Source organism: Xenopus laevis, chromosome 4L (assembly GCF_017654675.1).
Source record: "Xenopus laevis strain J_2021 chromosome 4L, Xenopus_laevis_v10.1, whole genome shotgun sequence".
NCBI lineage: Eukaryota > Metazoa > Chordata > Amphibia > Anura > Pipidae > Xenopus > Xenopus laevis.
Genome location: NC_054377.1, coordinates 91,675,172 through 91,701,138, shown reverse-complemented (window position 1 = coordinate 91,701,138; position 25,967 = coordinate 91,675,172). Strand labels below are relative to the sequence as shown.

The 25,967-nt window shown below is 40.9% G+C and overlaps 1 protein-coding gene across 1 annotated transcript in view; it reads left to right on the top strand.

The window, feature by feature from the left end:
• rab3b.L (RAB3B, member RAS oncogene family L homeolog) overlaps window positions 1–25,967 on the top strand; it is a 51,113-nt gene that overhangs the window by 19,626 nt on the left and 5,520 nt on the right. The window contains 2 exon segments of the mRNA NM_001092851.1: window positions 6,495–6,613; window positions 9,106–9,230. Coding sequence (NP_001086320.1) covers window positions 6,495–6,613; window positions 9,106–9,230 — 244 coding nt within the window.

Sequence of the window (25,967 nt, the reverse complement as noted above, 5' to 3'; positions counted from 1 at the left end):
CTTTAGGACGCACTTTTAGTGGGGAAGAAAATATTCAGACAGTACAGTCTGATTCTGTTTTGCACTGATCAGTGGGACAATTAGACGTTACTGGGCCCCACTGCAAATTAATTTTAGGGTCTCTTTTACTTTGGAAATAGATTTCTTGTGTACCATAGATCTAAGTATCCAGACCACCTTATCCTGGTAGGTAACAGATATTTACAAAAATCCACTTTAAAGGCATACTTCCAGAGCCATTGGGGATTGGATTAACGGTCTATATTTTATATATTTTATAGTGGTAGGAAGTGAAGTATAATCTTGCACAAGATTCTGCCACTGTTACTGTTTTATTTATGGGTGGTCTTCAATAATAACCACATAGGCCAGATTGTTTTGGCAGCTGTAGCCTAATTAACACGAGTGTGTTTGTGATTAATACATTTACGCTGAAGCGGGTACATGACAAAAATCTGGATTAGTCCTGAGGCCTGGATTACAGAATGTCTGCTTTTTTTTAATGTCAACAGATTAAGATTGCAAACAAAGTAATAGAGGATACAAAAGTAGTATATCCACCATGTGAACTGTTTGAGTTAATTTAAGTCAAGCAAAGTTAATTACATTAATGCTGAGCTTTAAAAGATGCAGTAATTATTTACCTTCTACCCACCCTGCAATTACCTCCATGCCATAGGAATCTGAATGAAACAAAATTAAGCATTTTTTAGTCAGTAAATAGTTTTGGCACAGGGCTGGACTGGGATGCAAAATAGGCCCTGGCATTCCTAGTACACAGAGGCAAACACAGCCCCACCAGCCCACTTAATAGTCACTTTATATGGCATCTTACATCAGCCCCTCTGGCATTTGCCAGAACCCACAGATGGCCAGTCCGGGCCTATTTTGGCATACCATTAAAGGAGAAGTAATGCCTGAAAAAGAATGAAGTTAGATGTGCTGTATCTTATATACTGAACTTTCTGTACCAGTCCAGAGGGTCAACACCCCTATGGTTTTAATGATCCATGCTCTTTGATGCTGCGATTGTCCAAAGTAGATCACCATCACTGATCATGTTAGGCCATTTCTGGCAGGTCAGTGACTCAACAGACTCAGGCTTGATTAATAACTTCTGATACAGAATGCACTGGTTTCTATGCTGCCATGTAAGGTGTGTGTTACTAATCAGTCTTGCTTCGTAAATTTTTGTACCGATTCAAGTTATTTTATTGATAAATAAAAAAAAATCGTAGATGGAAGTTTGGTCAAGCTTGGTTTAAAGGAGAAGGCAAGTCTGTTTGTTAGGCACACCCAAGTGATTGTATTAACTTACCTGAAACCCCCGGCCAGTGCTCCAATCGGCAGAAAACTGCACCGGCCTGGGGGTTTTTCTAGCAAGCACCATGGAGTGATCCTCTTCCGGTGCCTTCTTTCTTCAATTTTCCCCGGGCAAATGCATGCGCAGTTGAAAGAAATAGCCGACTTTTTACTTAAAGTTAGGCTTTTCGTTCTACTGCGCATGCGCAACTGTGCAAAGAAAGAGGAAGCAGGAAGAAGATCTCTGCCAGACTGAAAAACCAGAGACAGGAACACTCAACTTTAAACTTTTGGAAAAACTGTAAAAAAAAAAATAACGGAAAGTAATTGAAATAAGTCTCTATTTCTGGGGAACAATATGAAAACAACTGAACTGAAAAAAGTGTTTGGAAGGTGAACAACCCCTTTAATGTAGGCCAATGCACATAGAATTATCAGATGAGAGATGGTTTAAAGGAGAAGGAAAGTCTGTTTGTTAGGCACCCCCAATCATTGTATTGACTTACCTGAAACCCCGGGCCAGTGTTCCTACCAGCAGAAAACTGCACCGGCCCAGGGTTTTTCTAGCGAGCGCCACGGATCGATCCTCTTCTGGCGTCTTCTTTCTTCAAATTTCCCTGGGCAAACGCATGCACAGTTGAATGAAATAGCCAACTTTTTAGTTAAAGTTTGGCTTTTAGTTCTACTGCGCATGCGTAACCGTGCGAAGAAAGAAGAACCAGGAAAAAGATCTCTCCGTGGTGCTCACTGGTTTCAGGTAAGTCAATACAATCACTTGGAGGTGCCTAACATTTGGCACCACAACAGACTTTCCTTCTCCTTTAATAAAAATTATGAGATCAATTTGAGTTTTAGTAAATGACCCCTAAATGTCTGACTAGTTGTTTATTGAGCTTTAGTTCTCCTTTAAGCTGTGCAACTACATAGATCCCTGTACATTTACAGGCTGTGTAACTCTACAACTAGTCTGAGCAGCAGACCAGAATATACTGTATGTTGCTGAAGAGCAATAGGATTTCAGGAGCACACCCTGCATTCAGCATTTTTTTTTGTGGTGGTGCAGCTCCCTGACATATGGTCACGTCAGTGATTCCAGAATTCATGAAAAAGGGGCCTAGTGCAGACCAATATAAACGTCTGTGTTATTTTTTATTGTGTGATACCTGAAGAAACAATGTTTTGTCAAGTAGGTGCTAGAAATCTCTGGCACTACCAAAAAAAATGGGTCCTCTACACATTTAGGGCAATGGGAAACGAGGAGATTAGTCGCCTTTGACAAACTTACTATGGGTGACTTTGAAAACAGTGATTTACTTCATCGCTGCTGGAAAAGCATTTAGAGGAGATTAGTCATCCACAGAAGAGGATATTTGTCGCTGACAACTGATCTCAATCAGTTTTGAACCTGTGTGCTTAGTTTCTGTGCATTATTCCCTTAGAACTGAACCAGTCTGTGGTTATGCCAGCAGATTTTGGTTCTGTGAAGCAGGTTTGAAAATGTAATCTGAAAATGGTTAATGATGGCCAGTGCACATAAAATCATCAGATGAGGAAGAGGAGCCACAGCTTCTATTCACATGCTGCTGTTCCCATTCTTTGGGCTGTCAATCAGAACAATAAATGGTCATACCGTGTATGGCTCTTTCTATGATATTTATTTCTATGGCCTGTATTTTGGTGCCTAAATCTGCCTGCTTCCGAGCTGATGTCAGCATAGGGGCTGATTTTCTGCCTCTATGCAGGCTAAGATTCAGCCATATCTGGCATAAACAGTAGGGAGTGGATAGACCGTATTCAAGAAACTGCTGATTGTCATTCATATGCTTCTATATATTGATAACGGTTTGCTTATGACAATAGGTTTCAACGGTTTGCTGCTGTCTGCTTTGTCTGTGTTTTATATTCCACTATGTTCATATAAAGGATTCATAGCCTGGCTATATCTTTTCTTTGTGTGCTATGGTCTCAAGTTGTGTTGTAGAAAATGCAGCTTGCTCTGCAAAATTTAAGCTTCTATTGTTAGAAAAGCGTTTCATTCTAGACATGTGAAAGTTTCTGAAAGAGGCTATAACCTTCAGATGAAGAAACTTGATTTTAAAAACAGTTAATTGCTCTGCATAATCACTGGATATGTATGAATCACTCTTCTAGTAAATGTTCTGGGCCATTAGCAGAAAGACTTGTTATCACAGATTGGCCTGACCTGCCAAACAATTCACGGAGACCTTTTACACTGTCTGAAAAGATGCATCTGCTCTTATGAAACATGCTTTTAAGATGTTATGTTGGGGTGTTCAAAAGGATATAATTAAATCCTTTTCTATATCCTCTGCAAAGCCATTTGATTTTTTGAGGTTAAAGTTTGAGAAGTAGGATTTCTATACATGGCCATTTGGTTGTTTCATGTCGCTGCTCAGTACTGACAGGACAAAATGTCTCATCGGAATGTCACCTGTAGACGTCGATTGTCTGGTCAGTGTGACACCTCATTCCCTTCAATGTTAATCATTTCAGATATTTAGCTCCTGCTAATGTACATATTCATTTATTAACATGACAATGATTTTACTTATTTAACTGGCCCTGAATTGTATTCAGCAATGTAATCATAATTTAATCTGGCTGAATATATAGATACAAGTTTGTGATGTTCTGGAGATTTTCATTAACCTGTTTGATGTTTTTTAGGCAATAGTGACAGTTTAAAAGTGAAAAATGCCGCCACAATTATTAAAATAAAAAATTGTCACCTGCACTCTATGGCTTAAACACACACACATCTGCGTTTCTTCTTGCAATGGAGCCACGAATAGTGGCTGAAAAACAAAACGCATGTATGTGAAGATAAAAATTCCTTTAATAGAAAACCCCTCGTAATCTTTAAACTGATAAGAACTGAAGAACCTTTAGATAGGCCCATTAATATTCTGTTGCAATAAGGACTGTTGGAGAGTACATGCTGATTTTGCTGAATCAGAAACCAGCAATTGCCCCACATTTTGATTTATTTTTACTCTTTTGTAATAGTACAACCAGATGTTGCTGACTGCAACTAAGTTGTCATCTTAATATTTTACCAAGTTTATATATATAGTGAATAAAGTATTATTGTTATAAGCAGGGCTGACCCTATCAAATGTGGGGCCCAATTGGGACCATGTTGGCGGGGCCCATAGACAAAGGGGGGAATTCACAAAAGTGTCGGTAAAATAAGTCACCCAGAAGTGGCGGTCGACAAATTTGTAAAATGTCGTATGAACGGCAAATTCACAAAAGCAGATGTTACCATCTCTGAATGTCTCGTAAGTCTGTCAATTTTCTAAAATGTCGTATATCTTTTCATCGTACAAACGACATTTACCAAGACTTTTTAAAAGACAATTTGACTGACATTTTCATTTTGGAGAGCCTAAAGTGTCTGAAAAATTGTCTGTAAAAAAAATGAGTTTACGAGTAATTCATAAAAATGTCGGGAAAAGTGGCGCCGAAAAAGCCACGCCCACTTTTAACGACACTAATTCAAAAGTGTCGTAAGTGTCGGAAAATTGGCGGAGAAATGCTCTGTGAATTTGTCGGCTGCTGCTACGACACTTTCTACGACATTTTAAAGACATTTTTTCGTTCCCAACACTTTTGTGAATTCCCCCCAAAGTGTTGCTGGCTACTGACACACCAAGTATTTAGGAAAATAAGGGCATACAGGCACAAAATAGAAAGGAAAGGGGCAGACAAGGTAAGAGAGTGAGAGGGATGAAATAGGGACACATAATAGGGGCACACAGGGTAAGACAGAGAGGGAGTAAATAGGAGAGTGGACTGGGCCAATTAGTTTGGAGCAGGCTGGGCCGATTCAGCTTGGGAGCAGGCTTGGTTGGATTGGGGGCAGGCAGGGCCTACCAAGGTTGGAGGAAAGCTGGGCCTATGAGAGTTGGGGGCGGGCTAGACATATGGATTTGGGGATGGGCTGGACTCTCAAAGTTGGGGGCAGGCCAGGCAGCATCATGTGCTGGGGGAAATATTATCTGTGCTGCCCTCTGGTGCGGGGCCCCCAGAGGTGCGGGGCCCTCTTGGGCCCAATTGGTCCAATAGGCCTAAGGCCGGCCCTGGTTATAAGTTACAGAGGAGTTTCATGACCATATAAAAACATGAGGCCAAAGGTCATGGAATTCTGAGGTAACTTCTAATATCCTCATATTTTGCAAAATTTGGCAAGTTATACAAGTTTGAACACATCTCTATGGTTTTTATGCATTATTACTATTTGCTTATTAAATTGTAACAAATGTATCTAAGTATCTAATCTGGGCTCTTTGCCAAAAACCAATTAAGTTTTAGAGACTTTGTATTTTTTCTGGCTGTTCTGTGCAGGAGATCAAAGAGAAAGTCAGGACATTTCAGTTACAAACCCTGGACTGTGGGTTGAACTGTCAAAATCGGGACTGTCCTGCGAAAATCGGGACAGTTGGGAGGTAGTTCCCCAAAATTCCAGAACAGGACAGAAACGTTGATAATAAAATTTCCTTTTTAACTGCATTATGAAGTCCCGGAGTTCATCAATTTTGGGGAACTATTATCTATAATATATGTGCCAGCACCCAGGCACGAAGAGAACACTTTATTGGAGTGTACGACAACTGGAACTACAATATATATATATATATATATATATGTATCAATATATTTAAGACAGAGACATTTTGTGCATACTGCTACTGAAAAATGCCTTACCCTTTAAACAAAACAGGGATTGTTTGTCCATATATTGCAATATATTTAAGATGGCCAACTACGTCAAAGTCATCCCATATCTGGCCAGTCCTATGCTCAATTTTCATCTGATTCATTAAGAATTCAATTGCTTCATTATACATTTTACAAAGGGACTAAGTTTTACCTGCAACTTACTAGCTGCTTTCAAAGTAAAACTCCCAAACTTGGCTGCCCTTTTATTAGACACCAGTGGGATCACCTGACTATAGCTGGGAAGGGTGGGAGCTACAACATGGAGCTGGTCACTGCTCCTGTATAACTATAACAAACAAGGGAAAGTTGTGCTCACCACTAAATATACACACACATATACTTAGAATTAACCAAAACTGCCTAGAATGGATTACAGTTGCAGTTTACTGTTTTAGAGAAAAATGTTTGCATTGAGTTATTTAATATTTCTTTTTTTTTTCTCTGTGCAGGATACAGCTGGACAGGAGAGGTACCGGACCATCACAACTGCTTATTACAGAGGAGCAATGGGCTTTATTTTGATGTATGATATTACCAGCGAAGGTTCCTTTAATGCTGTACAGGATTGGTATGGTGGCAGTTTTTATTTTATTAATAATGAGAATTTCTTGAGGGAGAATGTGTAGACTTTTTCATACCAAAGCTTTGCACTGACTTTACTAAGGGCTCTTACTCATGAGCGTTTTTACCTGCGCTCCCCTGCGTTCCGTTTTTCAGCGTTCAGCCGCAGGGGAGCGCAGGAATAGACACATTTCATTATTTCAAATGGGGCTGTACTCACACAGGCGCGTGTAGGCGCCGAACGCAGGAAAAATGCAGCATGTTGCGTCTCAACCTGCGTTCGGCGCCTACATGCGCCTGTGTGAGTACAGCCCCATTTGAAATAATGAAATGTGTCTATTCCTGCGCTCCCCTGCGGCTGAACGCCGAAAAACGGAACGCAGGGGAGTGCAGGTAAAAACGCTCATGAGTAAGAGCCCTAAATCTATCAATAAACCTCCCCTGTATATAAAGTATCATTAGAGACCCTAATTGGACCCATGCTTACATAGACTGCATGTAATGAAAATATAAACATCCACTTTTCAATATTTGTTCAATGCATAGGGCTTGGGCTGTACATACGTTGCTTATTGTTGTTATCACACAAAATCTATGGTTTTTGTTATGTTTTAAGCTATACTGGGCAAACAGGGGAATGGAAACTACTCCATGTTGGTTCCTTGTGAGGTATATAATTAGATTGCCATAGCTCAGATAATCCGCCTTCATAATAGACTCCTGTTTATCTGTTCACTGGTGATCCAATTATCTCCGTCACCTGCAGAGATTCAAATGTATTTTTGGGTGCTTTGTTTGCCATCGCCTCAGGGGTCACAGCACTTGCAGGGATGGAGAGGTTTACTCTTATCACATCTTCTGATCGTATGAAATGCACAGTGGCTGATACACATCAAGTGGTCACCTTTTCTGTTCTGTCTTTCCCTGGCACATGTTCATCACTCAAGGTGCTTTTTATTTTCTATTGTTAGGGGTGGAAATAGAGCATATTGTCAGGTGCAACAGTAAATTTGCCATATTTATATGACATCTAGGGCTTGTAATGTATAATGAGATCTTTAGTATAATTGCAGAAGAAAGCTAGATTGATATATGCCATATTTTTAAATGTACATATTCAGTAATATAACAATGTGCAAAGCATAAAAAGCATTCAAATATACATTTTTTTAAACTCAAAATGCAAAAATTTCTCCAGAATTCCAGTGCCACTCAGGGCTGTATTTAGGTCCGATGCCGCCCTAGACATCAGACCTAAACACGCCCTACGTCATGCGCTGACGTCACACGCTGGCACACTGATGTCTCACGTCAGTCCCTCTTGACAGCTCAACCCGCAGTCCCTCGTTTGTATGGGAAAGTCCCATTTTTCTCTGCACTGAACAGCCAGAAAAAGAAAGAAAGTTTCTAACTTAATTGGCTTTTGGCAGAGAGCCCAGAACAGCCACAGCTTTTTAGCTAACTAACTATATTAGAAATATTTTTTGGTGATGTGGCCAGCCGAGTTGCCTAGGATGCCTGGCCGGGTTGGCCCAGCGCTGCAGTAGAATACAGTTTTCTGGTTTTACTGCCATAAGCGGTGTTAGTCAGTGCTAGGGACACCTGAGAAAGGTAAGTAATATATTTCCCAAAAGGATCAGCCTGAGATAAACTGTAGCAATTAAATCCATTAAAACAGTGCTGTCCAATTTATGTGGTACAGAGGGCCGGAATTTTTGTGGTCTACATGGCTAAGGGCCGACAAAATAATGGTTTATTTTGAAACGATTGTTTAAATGTTTGATTTGTCCATCAACTGAAAAGACGATTTCAAGCGATGTTGTCTAGTTAAAGCCAGGAAAACTGAGGGTAGATGCCTGTTTGGCCCTGCAAACAATTGGACAAAAGATAGATTTCACTGTGATGATGAAAATTTTCTAATCTGGCCGATTTTCTAACCTGGCCACTTGGCCGATGCCGGACGAAAAATCGTTAGATGCACAATCGTTTGATTCCGACTAACCTCACGATAATTTGACGGATTGGTTAGATCACACTAAAATCGGTCAATCATCAAATCAAAATCTTTGCATCTATGGGGACCTTAAATTTAAGGTGTACACAATGCAGGGGCCAGTTAATGTCAATACGGATACCTTTTAAAACTTACACAAGATAAGCAGTCACAGCAGGCACACTTTCATGTGGGCACACAAGGGGGCATTCTGCCCACCACTTGGTCAGCACTGCCTTAGGGCATTGGTAGGTAGGAAGATTTTCTGCTTGCAAGAAATCACACTCTCTGTGGGCAATAAAGCACCCAAAAAAAAACCATTAACATAAGTAATATGTGAATCACAGAGAGTAAAACATACTCTCTCTATATCTATATATCTATATCATCACATCCTGGAAGCTTGTGGAAATAACAGCTGAGAGTTTATGCTGATATTATTTTTCCTGATCATATATAGCCAAACCTGTAATTTCACTCTCTATGATTCTTACATTCTTTTTTAGGGCCACCCAGATGAAAACATACTCCTGGGACAACGCACAGGTGATTTTAGTTGGAAATAAATGTGACATGGAAGAAGAAAGGGTTATTGCTCCAGAAAAAGGAAAGCACCTTGCTGATCAGCTGGGTATGTGTTATACAATGGCTCCACCTGCTGGTGGCCAGATGAGTTGCAGAGAGAAAATAACTAGTATAGAAAACCAACAAAGTGACGTGTTCATGTCTTAGGGCTCTTACACACAAGCTTCACTCCCCTGTATTCCTTTTCAATCTGTTCAACTGCAGAGAAGCACAGGCCCAGACACACTCAACTCTTCTGTATGGTCCCGTTCTCACGATAATGCATGTAAGTGCGGAACGCAGGTGGAACACAGTCCAAAACGTTTGTGTGTAAGAGACCTTACACTCATGCTAAGACTGGGATTCAAATAGGCCTTTCAAATGCACAGATACCCAAAAAGCCCCCTCCAGCTCAGTAAATAGTGACTGTCTATGGCATCTTACAGGAAGCTATCTATGGTATCTTACATGGCAATAGCCAGAATATACAGGTTTCCAGTCTGGGCCTGCTTTCACTTCACATTTCCACAGAAGCTGAAAATGAACATTAGCAGTGAGACCTGTAAGATTTACCTCTTCATCACTATAAGGCAATGAAGGAGTATTAAAGTAATTCATTAATTTAAGAACACATAGCCCCTCTGTTAAGCAAGAGGCAACATAGTGAACCCATTTCTTGCCTCATTTTAATGGTGAAAACATGTCTGTGTTGGGGGGTGGGCTGTAGAGTCACAGGGCTGATCCAGGGTAAAAGAAGAGATTGCCATGGTTCTATGAGAGCCTATCATGTACATGGGACTGGTAGGTAACTATAAGGATTCAGTGCTGCTGCTAATGGAACAGAGAAGGTTAAAACATTTCTTATGTTTTAGGACATCATTTTTTTTGGTTATTAAGTAAGATGTGTGGTGTTCAGATCACTAAGAGGGTGGGACATCTCATACTTCGGGACTCACTCCACCACATGCGTATAGAAGGGTGTCATTAGATTTGGGGGAATTTAGGTTTTCATTGAACCTTAAACCTGCGGCTAACCAAGGTTGAATGCAGAGGTGGGCAGCTAGGTAAATAGCATTTTAACCCTCTGCCTGACAATGAGATGAGATAGTGGCTAAATTATGCCACAAGCAGCAGACTTAGGGTTCAGTTCCTATATAGTTACACCAAAAAAATATAATCTGTAAAGGCACTCCAAGGACTTTAATAATGGTCTGTGCTCCCTTTATGGAAAAAAAGCTTTGGCCCAAGTTAAAAACAAACACAGTGCTGCACAGACATTCTACCTCATTTACCATTGTACTCGGGTTGTACTTGTACATGCACAGTAGAACAAGGGCGGAACTAGTGGTAGCCGTAGCCTAACTTACTGCTCCCCTGCTCCCCTGGTAGTTACGCCACTGAGTGGTAGGTAGAAGAGGCACGTGCCTAGGGCACAAAGATAGGGGGCGTTAGGCACATACCTGAATTCTAGCCTACCCCAAGTCTCTCTCTCCCCCACTCCACATGAGCAAGACAAGTGGGAGGTTCGCGCATGCGTGCCCGTTCATGCTAACGCTTGTCTATGTTCGCTCGCGCACTCGGGTTGGGGGTAGATGTGGCCAGCCGAGTTGCCTAGGATGCCTGGCCGGGTTGGCCCAGCGCTGCAGTAGAATACAGTTTTCTGATTTTACTGCTATAAGCGGTGTTAGTCAGTGCTAGGGACACCTGAGAAAGGTAAGTAATTTCTTTCCCAAAAGGATCCGCCTGAGATAAACTGTAGCAATTAAATCCATTAGAGCAGTGCTGTCCAACTTCTGTGGTACCGAGGGCCGGAATTTTTCTGGCCTGCATGGTGGAAGGCCAGTGTTGACCACTCCTCGTTTTTTAAACCACGCACACTTTAAACCACACCCATGTTACCACAAGAGTATGTTGTAGCACACCAAAAACCCAAATGGTTGGTGCTCATTGCAGGCATATCACTCATCACTCCTCATCACATCACAACCCCCCCCAGCACAGGATTAAACACCTTCGAACCCCTAAAATTAATTTTCAAACGCTAACAAACCCCCAGAACAAATACCATGCTTATGTTCCACAGGCAGGGTAGGACACACACACAGGCAGAGTATGTCAAACACAGAGCATAGGGGAGGCAGAATATGGCACACACAGGGAGCATAAGGAAGGCAGAGTATGGCACACACAGAGCATACCTGCTGTGTATTTTAAATTGGTAGGCTGTTTGTATAATGTTCCCTGGATACTCCGTCCTGGTATCCACAAATCATGCAAATGTATCATAAAGGTTGGGAATCATATCGGCAAGGGTTAATTGTTTGCACTGTGACCTTTAAATGTTCTCTTTTTACTTACCTGTACACACTTAAGAAAGGGCCCTTGAAGCCCGAAACATGTCGTGTGGACACAAAATAAAATCCTATTAGCAGTTATTCTGCCTGCTGTCTGATTCCCAACCTTTATGATACACACAGAGCATAGTGGAGGCAGATTATGGCACACACAGGGAGCATAGGGCAAACAGAACAGAGCAGGAGAGAGGAAATAACATCAGGACCACTCTAAGGGTAGGACTCCAAGAGTGTTTTCGGCGTTGATCCGATGCAACACGACTGTCGGATGCACATGCAGCGAGCAGTGTCTGCATCTGGCGTGTCACGTTGGATCAATGCTGCGACGCCATGCAACAATCACTTACCTTATTTATGTCGCATCGCTTCAGATTGCGCCGAAAACGCTTGTGGAGTCCTACCCTAAAATGTACTACATACAGTGACACTGTGCTGGTGCCCCTCCAGCAGGTTTGTATGAGTGTGAACAGGTGAACAATGTGGGCAGTTTCAGATGTGGTCTCAGGTGTGAACAGTACAGGCCTTTAGGGTTTAGTGTGAACAATGCAGGGGGTATTACATGTGTGAACAAAACATGGGATTACAGTCTAAATTTCAGGTTTAAACAATGTAGGGGCCAGTTAATCGCTGTAGTGATACCTTTTAAATTTACACACGGTAAGCAGGCAGTTATACAGCCCTGGGCCGCCAGTTGGACAGCCCTGCATTAGAGGGTGCCTATTGCAAAAAAATTAAAATGTAATATAAGCTTCAGCATACTGAAATAAGAAATTTTGTAAATACAATCAATTCAAAATTCTGTACTGTTTCTGATATAATCAAGTTTATCTTCACCATCCTTCTATCAGCATCAGTTTCTCTTTATTCTCTCTTCATGCAGGAGTTGGGTGTCAGCTATTCATTGACAGTTAGCTGGCCATAGATGTAAAGATCTTTAAAAGATTTTTTCTTTATCGTGAGACCACAATTATCTTGAAACGATCGTTTAAATGTACGATGTGTCCACCAACTAAAAAGACAATTTCAGGCGATATTGCCAGCAAAACTGAAGGGTAGCTGCCTGCTTGGCCCTGCATACAAAGATAGATTGCACTGGGACCGATAAAGATTTTTTAACCTGGACGACCAATTTTCTGACAGATGTGGGACGAAAAATTGTAAGATGTACGATTGTTCGAATCCCACTAAATTTACAATAATTTGACGGATTGGTCGGATTACTCCAAAATCGGTCGTTCTGCAAAGAAAACTCTTTGCATCTATGGGGACCTTTAGACTCCTTTTGCCTAGACGATGTATTAGAGCTCACTATTAAAATCACCAGACATCATGTCTCTCTACATGCAAGATTTGTGCAAAAGGCAGTCATTTTGTTAGATTTTGTTTGTACTGGAATCGGTTATGTGAGTGAGTTCTTATTCATCTGCTAGGAAAGAAAGCCCCCTATAAGATATATTGGATCTAACTGTCAGTGACACCCAACTGCTGCATGAAGACAGAATGGAGAAAAATAGATGCTGAGGGAGGAATAGTGAACATAAACTTGATTATTTCAGAAACAGTGCAGAATATTTAATTGATTTGTTTTAGGAAGTTTCTTATTTCAGTATGATGAAGTTTATATTCATTTCTCATTTTCGTTATAATACAGTGATAGTTGTATTATAAATGCAAGAACATGTGAGGACATTTTTCCTGTTGGGCAGCATAGCTACACTACCATACCGTCAACTGCACGGGCTTGCTATATCAATCTACTGTGCATTCAAACAATACAGGGAAGCTGCAATAGATCCCTGGAAAATTCTTGAAGATGGATGTGAATTTAGCCATTCTATTCACTGGGGAGCAGGTCTGGACTAAGATTTAAGAGTGACCCTGGCATGTCAAGTACTATGAGGCCCAAACAGTTCTTCAAGGGCCCAATAAATAGTGATTACTGGGTATCAATGGATATTACTGGAGCCCACAGCAAAGAGCACTTTCCTTGTCTTTTAAGTTTACACAAGTACATGCTTTTATCAGCAGGTTTATTGGCACGGTCTGTACTTGGCATAGCAGGTGTGTGATTGCCCAGGTCATTTATTCTTCATTTTAGCTAACTTCCCAGCACCTATATTTGATTAAGGAGGTGGTGCAAAAGGCAGTCATTTTGTTAGATTTTGTTTGTACTGGAATCGGTTACGTGAGTGAGTTCTTATTCATCTGCTAGGAAAGAAAGCCCCCTATAAGATATATTGGATCTAACTGTCAATGACACCCAACTGCTGCATGAAGACAGAATGGAGAAAAATAGATGCTGAGAGAGGGATAGTGAAGATAAATGTTAACAAGTAAATGCTTTTATCAGCAGGTTTATTGGCACTGCCTGTACTTGGCATAGCAGGTGTGTGATTGCCCAGGTCATTCATTCTTCCTTTTAACTAACTTCCCAGCACCTATATTTGATTTAAGAGGTGTTGCAGATTTCACCTAATGCCTCTACCCTGTTATTACATAATATAAGTTGTCTGGGTGAAAATCTTTCACACAGCCAGCCATTTGCTGTGGGCTACAGCTGTCATTATTCTCAGTGAGACATGCCCTAATTACAATTCAGATGACATGAAATTGCAATGGAGTATGATCCACCTGACTCTCATTATAATCATCTTTCCATCATCAAGCCGTTCAAATTAGTATTAGATGACAAAGGTGGCTAATGAATTTGTCAAACACAGAAAATGTACACAGTCAGCTGAATCATAGAGCGCCTCTCTGCTCCAAGTCCCGGCTGATTATATGCATAGTATATCTTCTCTATAGAAAATTCCCCTAGTTATTAGTCTACATCAGGGCTGTCCAACTGGTGGCCCGGGACCCCCTTTATGTGGCCCTCCATATCAAAGTCTGCCTGCTGTGTCTATTTACCATATGTAAAATTTAAAAGGTATCACGACAGACATTAACTGCCCCCTGCATTGTTTAAACCTCAAATTCAGACTAATCCCCTATATTCTTCACACCTGTGATCCTCCTGCATTGTTCACACTATTGTATAGGATATTGTTTATATCCTAAAACCCTGTACTGTTCACACCTGAGACCCAGACTGAAACTGCCCACATTATTCACCTGTTCACACCTTATTCAAAATGCTAGAAAAGAGATTTTTGTACCTTTCGGTCACGGTGAATGCCCGTGTCACGGCCTCTGTCCCAGGTAGAGGCTGGTGCAAATGCGAAATCTTTAGAGTTGTGAACAAACAGGCTCCAAACTGCAGATGCTGTGCTGCAAGTTTTATTTTAACACAACATGTTTCGAGCTGTGTGGCTCTTTTTCAAGTGTTGAAAAAGAGCCACACAGCTCGAAACATGTTGTGTTATTCAAAATGCTAATGGTGCACCAGCACTGTGTTACTGTATGTAGTACATATTAGAGTGGCCCGGATTTTCCTGTCTCCTGCTCTGTTCTGCCTTCCCTATGCACCCTGTGTTTGCCATGGAACGTAAGTCTGGTATTTATTCTGGGGGTTTGTTAGCATTTGAAAATGATTGTTAGGGGCCCCTAAGGTGTTTAATCATATGCTGGGGAACTGTATTATACACAGGGGAGGAGGAGGCATATGGATTTAAGGGTATGTCTTAATATGACTTTACTTTTTTCACATATGAGTGACATCCCTGCCGGTGCCAAGCCAAGGTAGTTTGGCACCCTAGGCACCCTCTATCCTGCATTACCATTTCCCTCCTTACAATGATGGTTTTTAAATAAAGAAAGTAAGAAAATGTACAACACTTTTTCATTTATATTACTGCCCCCTGTACCAGCAAGCCCAGCAGACATCCATAATACAGGCCCCCCTGTACCTGTGCCAGCAGCCATCCATCATACTGCCCCTCCATACCTGTACAAGCAAACCCAGCAGCCATCCATCATACTGCCCCCCCATACCTGTGCCAGTAGCCATCCATTATACTGCTCCCCATACCTGTACCAGCAAGCCCAGCAGCCATCCATCATACAGCCCTCCAGCAGCCATCATATTGCCCCCAATCTTTACCTGTGTCAGCAGCAGCCAGAAATCTGATCACATCATATTGCCCCCAGCCCAATCTGTACCTGGCTGTGCCAGCAGGAAGCTTCACACTTTCACAGTAATAAAAAGAATGTCTTCAGTTCAGTGCAACTGTGCAAGGCTGAGAGCTGCAAGCGTGAGCCACACCAAGTAGGCCGCCAGCTCTCTGCCTCTCTCTGCCATCCAACTGCATCAGTGACGTCATTGTCGCATGTACGCACGTCGCGCTGCACTGCCGCACCGCACAGAAGGAGTTATTACTTGCTGGCAAGAGGAGAAGGTGAAGAAGGGGGATTCCACTCGACTGAGTGAACATGATTACTGAAACAAATTATTAAATAAACGCATGAAAAAAATGAAAATAACCCCATTAAAAGTTCCCCCTCAATGATGGCGTCCTAGACAGCCGCCTACTCTGATCCCTGCAGTGAGCACCAACCATCTGGTTTTTTGGTGTGCTATTAATGTGGACATGGTTTTGCGGTAACATGGGTGTGGTTTAAAGTGGGTGTGGTCTAAAAGCAGGGAGTGGCTAACACTGGCTTCCGTCATCAGCCCTCCACCATGTAGATTAGAAAAATTCCGGCCCTCTCTACCACATAAATTGGACAGCACTGGTCTACATTGTAGAGAGGAGAGGCTTTACCACTGGATAGACAGCCTGAACACCCAGAATTAGGCAATACAATCCCTTCATTTTCACTGCAGATCTGGAATAAAGTGATTGCAGCTGGTACATGTGATTAACAAGCCACACCTTAATCACCTTAACTGAGACAAATTTGTTATAAGCAGAACCATCACACTATGCAGAGGAAAGAATTAAAGGGACATGAGTCCCTGTATCCTTAGCGTTACTTGAATTGTTTCATCCTGGAAAATGAAACTGTTGCAAAAAGCTCCAGTGGAGTCGATGGAACTAACTCATTCCTAACTCATATCATTCTTGTTAGGTCGCTCTTAATCAAGTACAATAACCCAGAGCATATGTCTTCCATAGACTTCTTAAAAGAGAACTAAAGCTCAACATAGAATTAGTTCAGACATTTTATATCCTCTGTTTGAAAGGCTATAGTAAAATGGAGCGGTACCTTTACTCCTGAGCTATCAGCTTTAACCAATAATTGCTCTGGATGAGACTAGAAACACTCAGGTGTGGGCCCACATAACGGTGTAGAAGCAGAGTGTAGTGCAACTGTAACTGTATGCAGCACAAAATAATTGTGCATCAGTGGTTCTTATCTATAAAACCTATATATTGAAGAACATAGTCCAATGAGAGATAAAGCAGGAACATGGAACATTCATGGATAGGCATCTAAACATAGCACCAATGGTCGGTATATAACTCAACATGGTAAGAGAGAGAATACACAATGTAGACAGAGGCATTCCCAGCTTTTAGTCTTTACCCTAAGAAGAGCTCTAGGGTATCTCCCTGAACCCTGGCTAAACACTTAGTCCTACTTCTAGGCAGTTAGTACCCGGGGTCCTAGTCCCACTCAGCACTACTCAGTGGAGCCTGTGCTGCTTGACTAAATATCCCTGACTATCCATCACTATTAGAGTGATCTGTTAAATTGAGTAGCCTATCCTTGCTAGACCTGCCCTTTCTATGTTCCACTGCACCCTTCCTGCCTGCTCAAGTAAGGAGACTGGCAAAATGCCCCTGAGCACCTGTGCTCAGCCTATATATTAAGGGGACTGGCATAATGGCCCCTGAGCATGTGGGCTCAGCCTATATATTATAACACAGTGCCACCTATTGGCTAAACTAGGGAAAACTATGGGTCATGCTTTGACCTAGGAAGATGAGCCTAGCTCCTGTATACCTAAGGGGCCCTTCTGTGGCCAAACTTTGCACAATAAATGGGGAAACTATTTATTAGTCCCCTACATGTAAAGCTTCTGTACGAGCCTGGCAGCAGGGAGAGGAATGATCATCAGCGTGAAGCAGGCCCTGACTGGCAATCTGTAAATTCTGGCAAATGCTAGAGTTTCTGCTGTAAGATGCCATAGACAGTCACTATTCATTGGGCCTGCGGGGGATGTGTGGGCCTCTGTGTACTGAAATAACAGGGCCTGTTATGAATCTCAGTCAAAACCTGGCAGAGGGGGATTGGTGGTGGGAGTCCCTGTAAGTTTGGTCTAGTGGGCCCATGAGTCTTCCAGTCTAACACGTAGGTCAGGGCAAGTGTCAGCATTCCCCCTTACTCGTGGAACAAAGGATTTATGGAAGTGGGGCTGCAGGTGCCAGTTTGTTCTTTGAACCTTGTATGATAAAGTTCTGTCATGTTGTGCCTCCCCCATCAAAGAATGCCCCTGAGAGGGTAGAAAGAAAACATACACGTAGAAGTGTAAATACACTGTAATAGTGATATTTTGGATTAAGCTTGCCATAGCAGTTATTTAATAATTTGCTCAATTGGCTGGTTGGCTGCTTTCCCAAATATGACCACCCTGAGGTGGGTGATATTGGGCTGATCCAATCGTTTGGCCCTCGTGTTTGGGTCACTGGGATGAGGAATAAATCAATGAGCTAAGGTGGTCCTCCCCCCAACTTGATTTTTACACCTGCCCAAAACAATATGTGGCCAATTTTTATCCAGATAGTTGGACTAGCCCAGTAACTAGACAGCTTTTATCTGCCTTTGTATGGCCATCTGTAGATGCAGGTCAAATCTGAACCAGAGTAAAGCTGTCAGGAGTGCATAAGGCCTTAGCAGAACTATTCAAAGCCCACTCTGGTAGCAGAGATCTCTGGCTCAACAGCGGTTTCTGCGCTATAGTTTTCAGTATGATGGCAGGTCATGGCGGTTCAGCCACAATCAGAAAGTGACGTGCATTTTCTTAAAGGTAGCAGGAAAAGTAAAAAATGGATTGCAGATTTCCATAGGTGAACAAAAAATGAAAACTAGGATAAATTGCATTTGCATTATACTATGTAGCAGTCAGGGGAGGTAAATAACCAACCAGGCAATGACCAAAGCAATAAGTAACACCATAACAAATTAGGACCTTTTGGCAAAAATGACATTATATTAGCAGGATGCTTTTCCAAAACAACAGTGTTGTGTTATACAAAGATTGTTTCAGACAAAGACTCTCAATGACAGAGGGATCAAGTTATCTATGATGTGTGTTGCAATTGATAATGACCATGTGAAATATATTTGAACCATAATAGAAGTACTATCAAGTTATGCCTGCAGTGCAACACGTCAGGTTCATCTGTGAGAAAAGCATTCAAGCTGATATTTAATGATCATGGCCACATACCAAAAGAAATACAAACGGATGGAGTGAATTTCAGAACAGAACCATTAAACCATAAAGACATGCCTTGTATACTTTTTTTGTAATCAAAGCTGTGGCTGTGAAGCATTTCAAGAGAATTTTGAGATCTTAAATGTGGTATTATTTTACACACCTGCCACACCTGTGTGTGTGTTCTATAGGTTACCGCACTGGTGCAAATTTTCCTCTGGTAGTAAATTAGCCAAGCACTGGCATTATTGCCATTTAAAAAGATGCCAGAGCTGTGGAGTCAGAGTTGTGGATTTGGGAGCAATTTTGGGTACATGGAGCTGGAATGCCAAAAACTCCGACACAAGCACTGCGAATAATTAAATCAGATTAAAGAGTTTCTATGAAGGAGGTTATGGCATAAGCAGTTCTGTTTCTAAGGTAATTTTGGATTGTATTTAGCAGCTGCTATATGCCAGGTTCAATTCATATATAAGGTGTTTTAGGTTTTCCAATTGTTTTTATTTTATGATGTTTAACTTAGATTTTGGTTTAGAATAACCAAAGGATGTGGTTTATGTTTTTGAGCTTTGGCAGTGAAATTTGCTTTCTATGCTGTGTACTTGACTTCTTTCATTCAACATGGAAAATACATTAGTATATATTAAAGGAAGAGTAGCACCAAAAAATTAAAGCATTTCAAAGAAAAAAATTAAAGCATTTCAAAGTAATTTAACATAGCATATACTGTCAGTATGTACTGGTAAAACCGGTGTGTTTTACTAGTACAGAGCAAGAGAACATTATGGGTATTATTTATCAAAGGTCAAGTTGTGTTTTCCTGACCCGTACCCGTCCTGCTGCAACCCACGCCTGCCCACACCCGCGCTTACGTGGCCTTTTATAGACCCGCGCCGCCCCGCCGATGACGTCATAATGATGTAACAAAAGGGGCGGGGCGCGCAGACGCAAGACTATAAAACCAAAAGTCGGATGCTGGCATTTGAAGTTGGTGGGCTGGGAGAGCAGGAGAAGAGCTCAACACTTTCCGTTTTTGGTGTTACTGTTCCTTTAAAAACAGAGGAGTCAAAAGATACCATAAACTAAAGATTTATATACCGAATCCACAGCCCTAAAAGATGCACAAGATTCAAACTCATGTCAAAATCTGATTGGAGCTGGATTTCAGCGTATCATTTTCCATTCCATTAGGGGTAATATCAAAGGTTCAATTTTTTTTAAATGTGTGCCAATCACTTTGTTTTTTGCACTTTTTCACTCAACACCTGGGGCATAGGACTTGTACCTCCATGAATAGAGTGCTACAGTGCTAGGAAGGCATGTAGACATCCCCTCTCTCACCCCATACCCACTTGACCCCTCCAGACCTTGTCATTAGCTTATTGGCCCTTATATGGGGCCCACGGGAGGCCCTGCCTGACTAAAAGCATTTTTCAGTCTCTCTGAAAGAATAAGATCTGTGCATGCACAATAAGCATTCAGGGATGAGGAAAGGCTTCGGCGCATGTGCAGTAATGCCACATTCAGTGATGTCACTAGGTATGGCTGATAATCAAGTTGCTGACTTTGTGTGGTAATACCAGGTGGGTGCACAGTTGCCACCCTGTTGTTGTGTGTCAAAGGTATTTGGCCCAGCTCTGGTTAAGCATCTAACTCGTTCACCTTGTTAGGCAATAACTGCACAGAAAAAAAAGTATTAATCTTTAAAGGTGAACAAAACCCTAAAGTTAAAAAAACCCTACCCTACATAGACCCCCCCCCAGCCTAGTTGCTACCCCAGGCAAATGCCCCTAAATCTTTACTTATCCCTCCGTGCAGATGAGTTTTTAGAGGGGAAAAAAAGCTAGAATTTTTTTGACATTTATTATACCCTGATGCTGCAGAAATCCACCATCTTAGACCTGTCCAGGTCCTGTATAAGTCAATGGTAGAGGTACCTATAACAATTTTTTTTTAAAATAAAATATGAGATAAATTCGGATCTTCGTAAATAACCCCCAAGGGTTCAGAATCAGTTTGGCTAAATGATAAGACTTAAGGTTAAATTGCTGGAAATGAGCAAAATCTCAAAACAAAGCCTTCATTTGGTGTCTCCATAATTTAAACATCATAGGGACCCAATTTTCAGTCTTCACCCAGGGGTTTACAATCCCTAACAGAGTGGTATCCTTCAGTTTATACTGTAAAACCCTCTGTGTATTCTGTGAAGTTCTTCTTGATGGATGTCTGCTTATAACCCTTATTAAAGGGTTGTTATAGACAACTCTTCTGCCTGATTATTTTGTTTATCTTATTGACAGGTCTGCAAAAGTTTAGTGTGTGGATGTAACTGTGGGTTTAGTCAAGTCAAATATTTTTACAGTAGACAGTGTTATGAAATAGCACCGTGTCCTAAACGTAAGTGTCCTCATGAAGCTCACAGAAATGAAGTTGCTGATTACAAAGAAATATTATTCAAAAGAGCTGTTTCATAATTTTGTTGTGAAATTCATTCAGTTCCATCTATCTTCTTGAATATTTTTGGTACGCAGCCATCATCTTTGAATATTAACTCAAGTATTTTTCTCAAAGAATGCGCCTGATCTGTTATAAAGTCGAACACCCCAGGCATATTTTGATAGAACATCTATTATAGTTAAAATATATTTCACATGATCATAATAATCACTTGCAAAACTAATTATAAATACATGATTTCTCTACAGTTGGGAGTCTATGTGCAAGTTATAAAAAACAGGAAATATTTAACAGTTCTGTTTCAATGTATGATAGTATGATAATATTTTCCAGAGATGATATTTGGCATGTGCTATTGCACAGGGAGTCATAAGGAAGAGGAGTCGCCAAACTGGACATTATCCTATTACCTTGGAAAACATACAAATGACAATAACATTGACAGTTTTTTAATATTAGCCACTATATATAAACTGAAAGGTAAAGAATGGTAACCAGATTTTTCCCAGTTTTCCAAGCAAAGGGATAAAGGGAGCATGGTACTTTATAGACTTTGTACATTGCTTTAAATTGATCGGGGGTCATCTCCCTAATACTCTCTATACACTCATGTAATAGAAATTACCATTTAGATAAGGACCATGTTTTATGTTCCTTTACATGTTAAATCTCCTAATGCCCTGCAAAATAAAGCCATCAGTGCCAGGCAAGTTTGCATTGGCTGGGCTGTTTTGTAGGGGTGGGTCCCTATTGGGAATCTGATGCACATGTCACACCTCAGGGAAATTTCTCCATGCCCACATTTCAGTGGGTGTAGTAGATATCATAAAGTTTGGTTCACCTTAAAGTTAACTTTCAGTATGTTATGGAATGGCTTGTTCTAAGCAACTTTTCATTTGACCTTCATTATTTCTTTATTATAGTTTTTGAATTATTTGCCTCCTTCTGCTGACTCTTTCCAGCTTTTAAATGGGGGTCACCGAGCCCTTCTAAAAAGAATGCTCTGTAAGGCTACCAATGTATTGTTACTACTACTTTTTATGAATAATCTTTCTATTTAGGCCCTCTCCTATTGATATTTCAGTCTTTCTTTTAAATCAATACATCGTTGGCCCTAGCAACCTGATTGCGGAAACTGTACTGCTGCATAAAAGCTAAATAACAAAAAACATAAAAAATGAAAACCAATTGCAAATTGTCGCAGAAATCACTGTCTACATTACAGTTAATTAAAATTTGATATATCAGCCCTGGCCTTGGCTGGTATTTTACTGGCTAGGATGGTGAAATGCTGTTCAGGTAGCAAACATACCGCCATGTGGGGTTTACCTTGACGTGGTATGGTGGCTTTTCAACTTTATGATCATAACTTTGTAACTAAAAACCCCTGTTTTGTAAACTTACTTTTGAGACAGGGGCCCAGGGAATGTGCATTAAAACTAGCACTTCCTTTATACTTAAATATACTATTACTTAGCCTTTAGAGTGCTTCCACACCCCTATTTTTATACATAGCAAACATACCCGCTTCATATGCCGTTCTCCCCATACCCTTTAGACTGTAAGCCCTACAGGGTAGGGTCCTCTAGCCTTTTGTTTACTTGACACTGAGCACTTAATCTGTATTGTAATTATATGTTTTATATTTATGTGAATTGTAGTTCTAATCAGGGCTGCCATCAGAAATCACAGGGCCCCATACGAAAAGATTTCCTGGGCTCTCTGGGCTGCGCCCATCACAAGCCCCACCTACAGGTCCGCCTTCCTCACCCCACACTAAAAAAAAAAAAATCTTGGTGGCTATGGTTCCCACATGTTAATAAAAAAATATTGGTGGTCAGGGCCCCTCATTGAAAAAAACATTTGTGGTCAGGGCCCCCTCCATTAAAAAAAACATTTGTGGTCAGGGCCCCCCATTAAAAAATATTGGTGGCTAGGACCCCACATGGGGAAAAGAAAATTGGTGCCCGCCCCCCACATTATAAGAAAATTGGTGGCCATGTAAAAAACTTGCCCCCCCAGAAGTTTAAAAAAAATGTGGTGCCCAGGGCCCCACCACACAACAGGGACCACAAAGGGTTACCTTTAGGGTGGTCCTGCCATGTTACACTTACTTCATTAGTGTGGCCCACCTGCTGTCAGTGAGCAGCCAACTACAGAAGGGAGGAGGGGAGCACAGGTGGCTGCATCTTCTTCCAGTGACAGCATTTTCTTCCCTTATTGGTCACAGAATTTCAAGTCCTGGTAAAGCTGCATGGTGATTGGATGAGCTGGAGGAGAAGTTCAAACCTCAGCTATCCAATCCCTGAGTAGCTCAACTGGGACTTAAACTCAGTGATCAATAAGGGGAAATATTGGACAGAAGATACCTCCCCTTGTGCTCCCGCCCTGCCTTCCTGAAGTCAGCAACTCTTAGAAAGCAGGGGGGCCCCGCTAATCAAGAAAGTGCGGTGTGGCCCCCTACAACTCTCCCCCCTGTCCCCCCCTGATGGCTGCCCTGTTTCTAATAATGCACTTATTGTTACTTTTAACTTTTTCTCTTGTATATTTTACTATTTTCGTCATGTTTCCTTAACTCCCTTCTTTTTTCCTTTCCAAATATTCTATTTTTCTGCTAATTTATTTTTAAAATGTATGTGTGCCAATCTATCTTTCTGGCCCCCTTTTCTTACCTTACTCCATGTGGCATTCTCCCCTTCCCTTTCATGCAATTTTCCTTTATTTACTCTTTAAATTCCCAAGTGCTGTTCTCCCCCCCCCTCTCTTTTACCTTCTCCTGACCCCCATTCCATTTTTTAAACTGATTCCCTTCTCCAAGCTTTCTCATGTTCCAAAATCATCATCTTGCTTTTACTACTTTTTCCATTTTACTTCTATGGAAAATTTTGTCTCCTTTAACCATTTTACTTCTCCGTCATCCATGTTGCCCATTTATCGCAAGTCATTCTATTTTTTAAAAAAAATATTTCCTTTGTCTCTGTAATAATTAAACAGTACCTGGTATTTCATTGTAACTAAGATGCATACATCCATATGGATGGTAAAACAATTCTATTGGGTCTATTAATGTTTACATTATTTTTATCAGGCTTATGGTATGGTGATCACAATAACAGAAATATACTCCTGTATTAAGATATAGAGTTATAAGAGGTTACAAAGGAATATCCTGACAATATAAAAGCAGTGGGCTGCAGATAGGGTTGCTACCTGGCTGGTATTATACCGGCCCGGCCGGTAAAAATTATGACTGATCCCAATGTTATCAATAGGGAAAAAAGATAAATATATATAGAAAGGCCGGTATTTTTTCCCAGAAAAGGTGGCAACCCCTAGCTGCAGATAGTATAAGACTATATTGCTCCAATCTTAAACGGCATATTGGGTTATTACTTATTAATTTCATATATCATTACTGATTCTAAATAGATTGTTCAGGCACACATGTAGTAATATATCTAGTGAAAGAGACAGACAGCCTACCAACTTTATTATTTTAGGGGTGTGCACTCCTTCAAATTGATTATGTAAGTGATAAGAAGGTTTGCCAACATAACCTGTTATGGAATTCAACCAAAGCCTGTATCCCTCCAACAGTAATTAAGAGAACTTAGTGTGAAAGCTTTTCTTATGCACCAAGTTCAGATATATAATTTGTTTGATGTGCTGCCAAATATCAGAAGACCCTGCCCTTGCAAACCCATACTTTTTTACCCACCCAGTTTAATTTGCTCTAGTATATAGTGTACTTTATTACTTTATTTACATGTTAAAACCTGTTTGCCTGCAGCAGTATTGTGATGAGAATGTGGTTTAATTAAATGAGAATAATTTACAATAGATGCTTTGTAATTGAATTCCTGACATATGTCTCACCATATCTTTGCAGAGATCTATTGATATGGAGTAAGTTAATGCTCTTGTTTAGCTTTCAGATTTAGTGTGGTTCAGGTCATTCCCTACTATCTGTAATTAAGTCCTTTCTCTAAAGCAGTGATTTCAGCTGTCAGGCTTTTCCAGTTCAAGCCCCAAGATCCAAACTTTGGTCAGAGCCCTTAGTTTATACAAAGATTATAGATATAGGAAGGTATCATTCAGTTTCAAAGACATTTAAGATAGCGTACATTTTTAACCCAAATCTCACTCTAATTGACCCTCAAGCACTCTTTCAGCTTTAACTAGGCGAGCATATTGGCTTCTCCTGAGAAACACTAACTGGCGTTCAGACTAGGCCTCCCCTAGTTATGGGATCTTTTAGCCAAAATGCCTTGGACCTGGAGTTTTCCAGATAAGGGATCTTTCTGTATTTTGGATCTCCATACCTTAAGTCTGCTACTAATGATATAAGCACTAAAGGTTATTATTACAGAGAAAAGGAAATCGCCTAGTCTCATGCCAATAATCCCACCTTAAAAAGAAAGGTTAAAATGATGTTTACATTTAAATGAACTGATATATCTTTTTTGCATATTTGCCAAGATATTTGTTATCTGGGAACAGTTTATGCTAGGTCCTTTATACTAGTGCTGTCCAACTTCTGTGGTCCCCGGGGGGCGGAATTTTTCTGGCCTATGTGATGGAGGGCTGATAATGGAAGCCAATGTTGATCACTCCCTGTTTTAAACTACACTCCCTTTAAACCCATTAAACTCCACACCCATGTTACCAC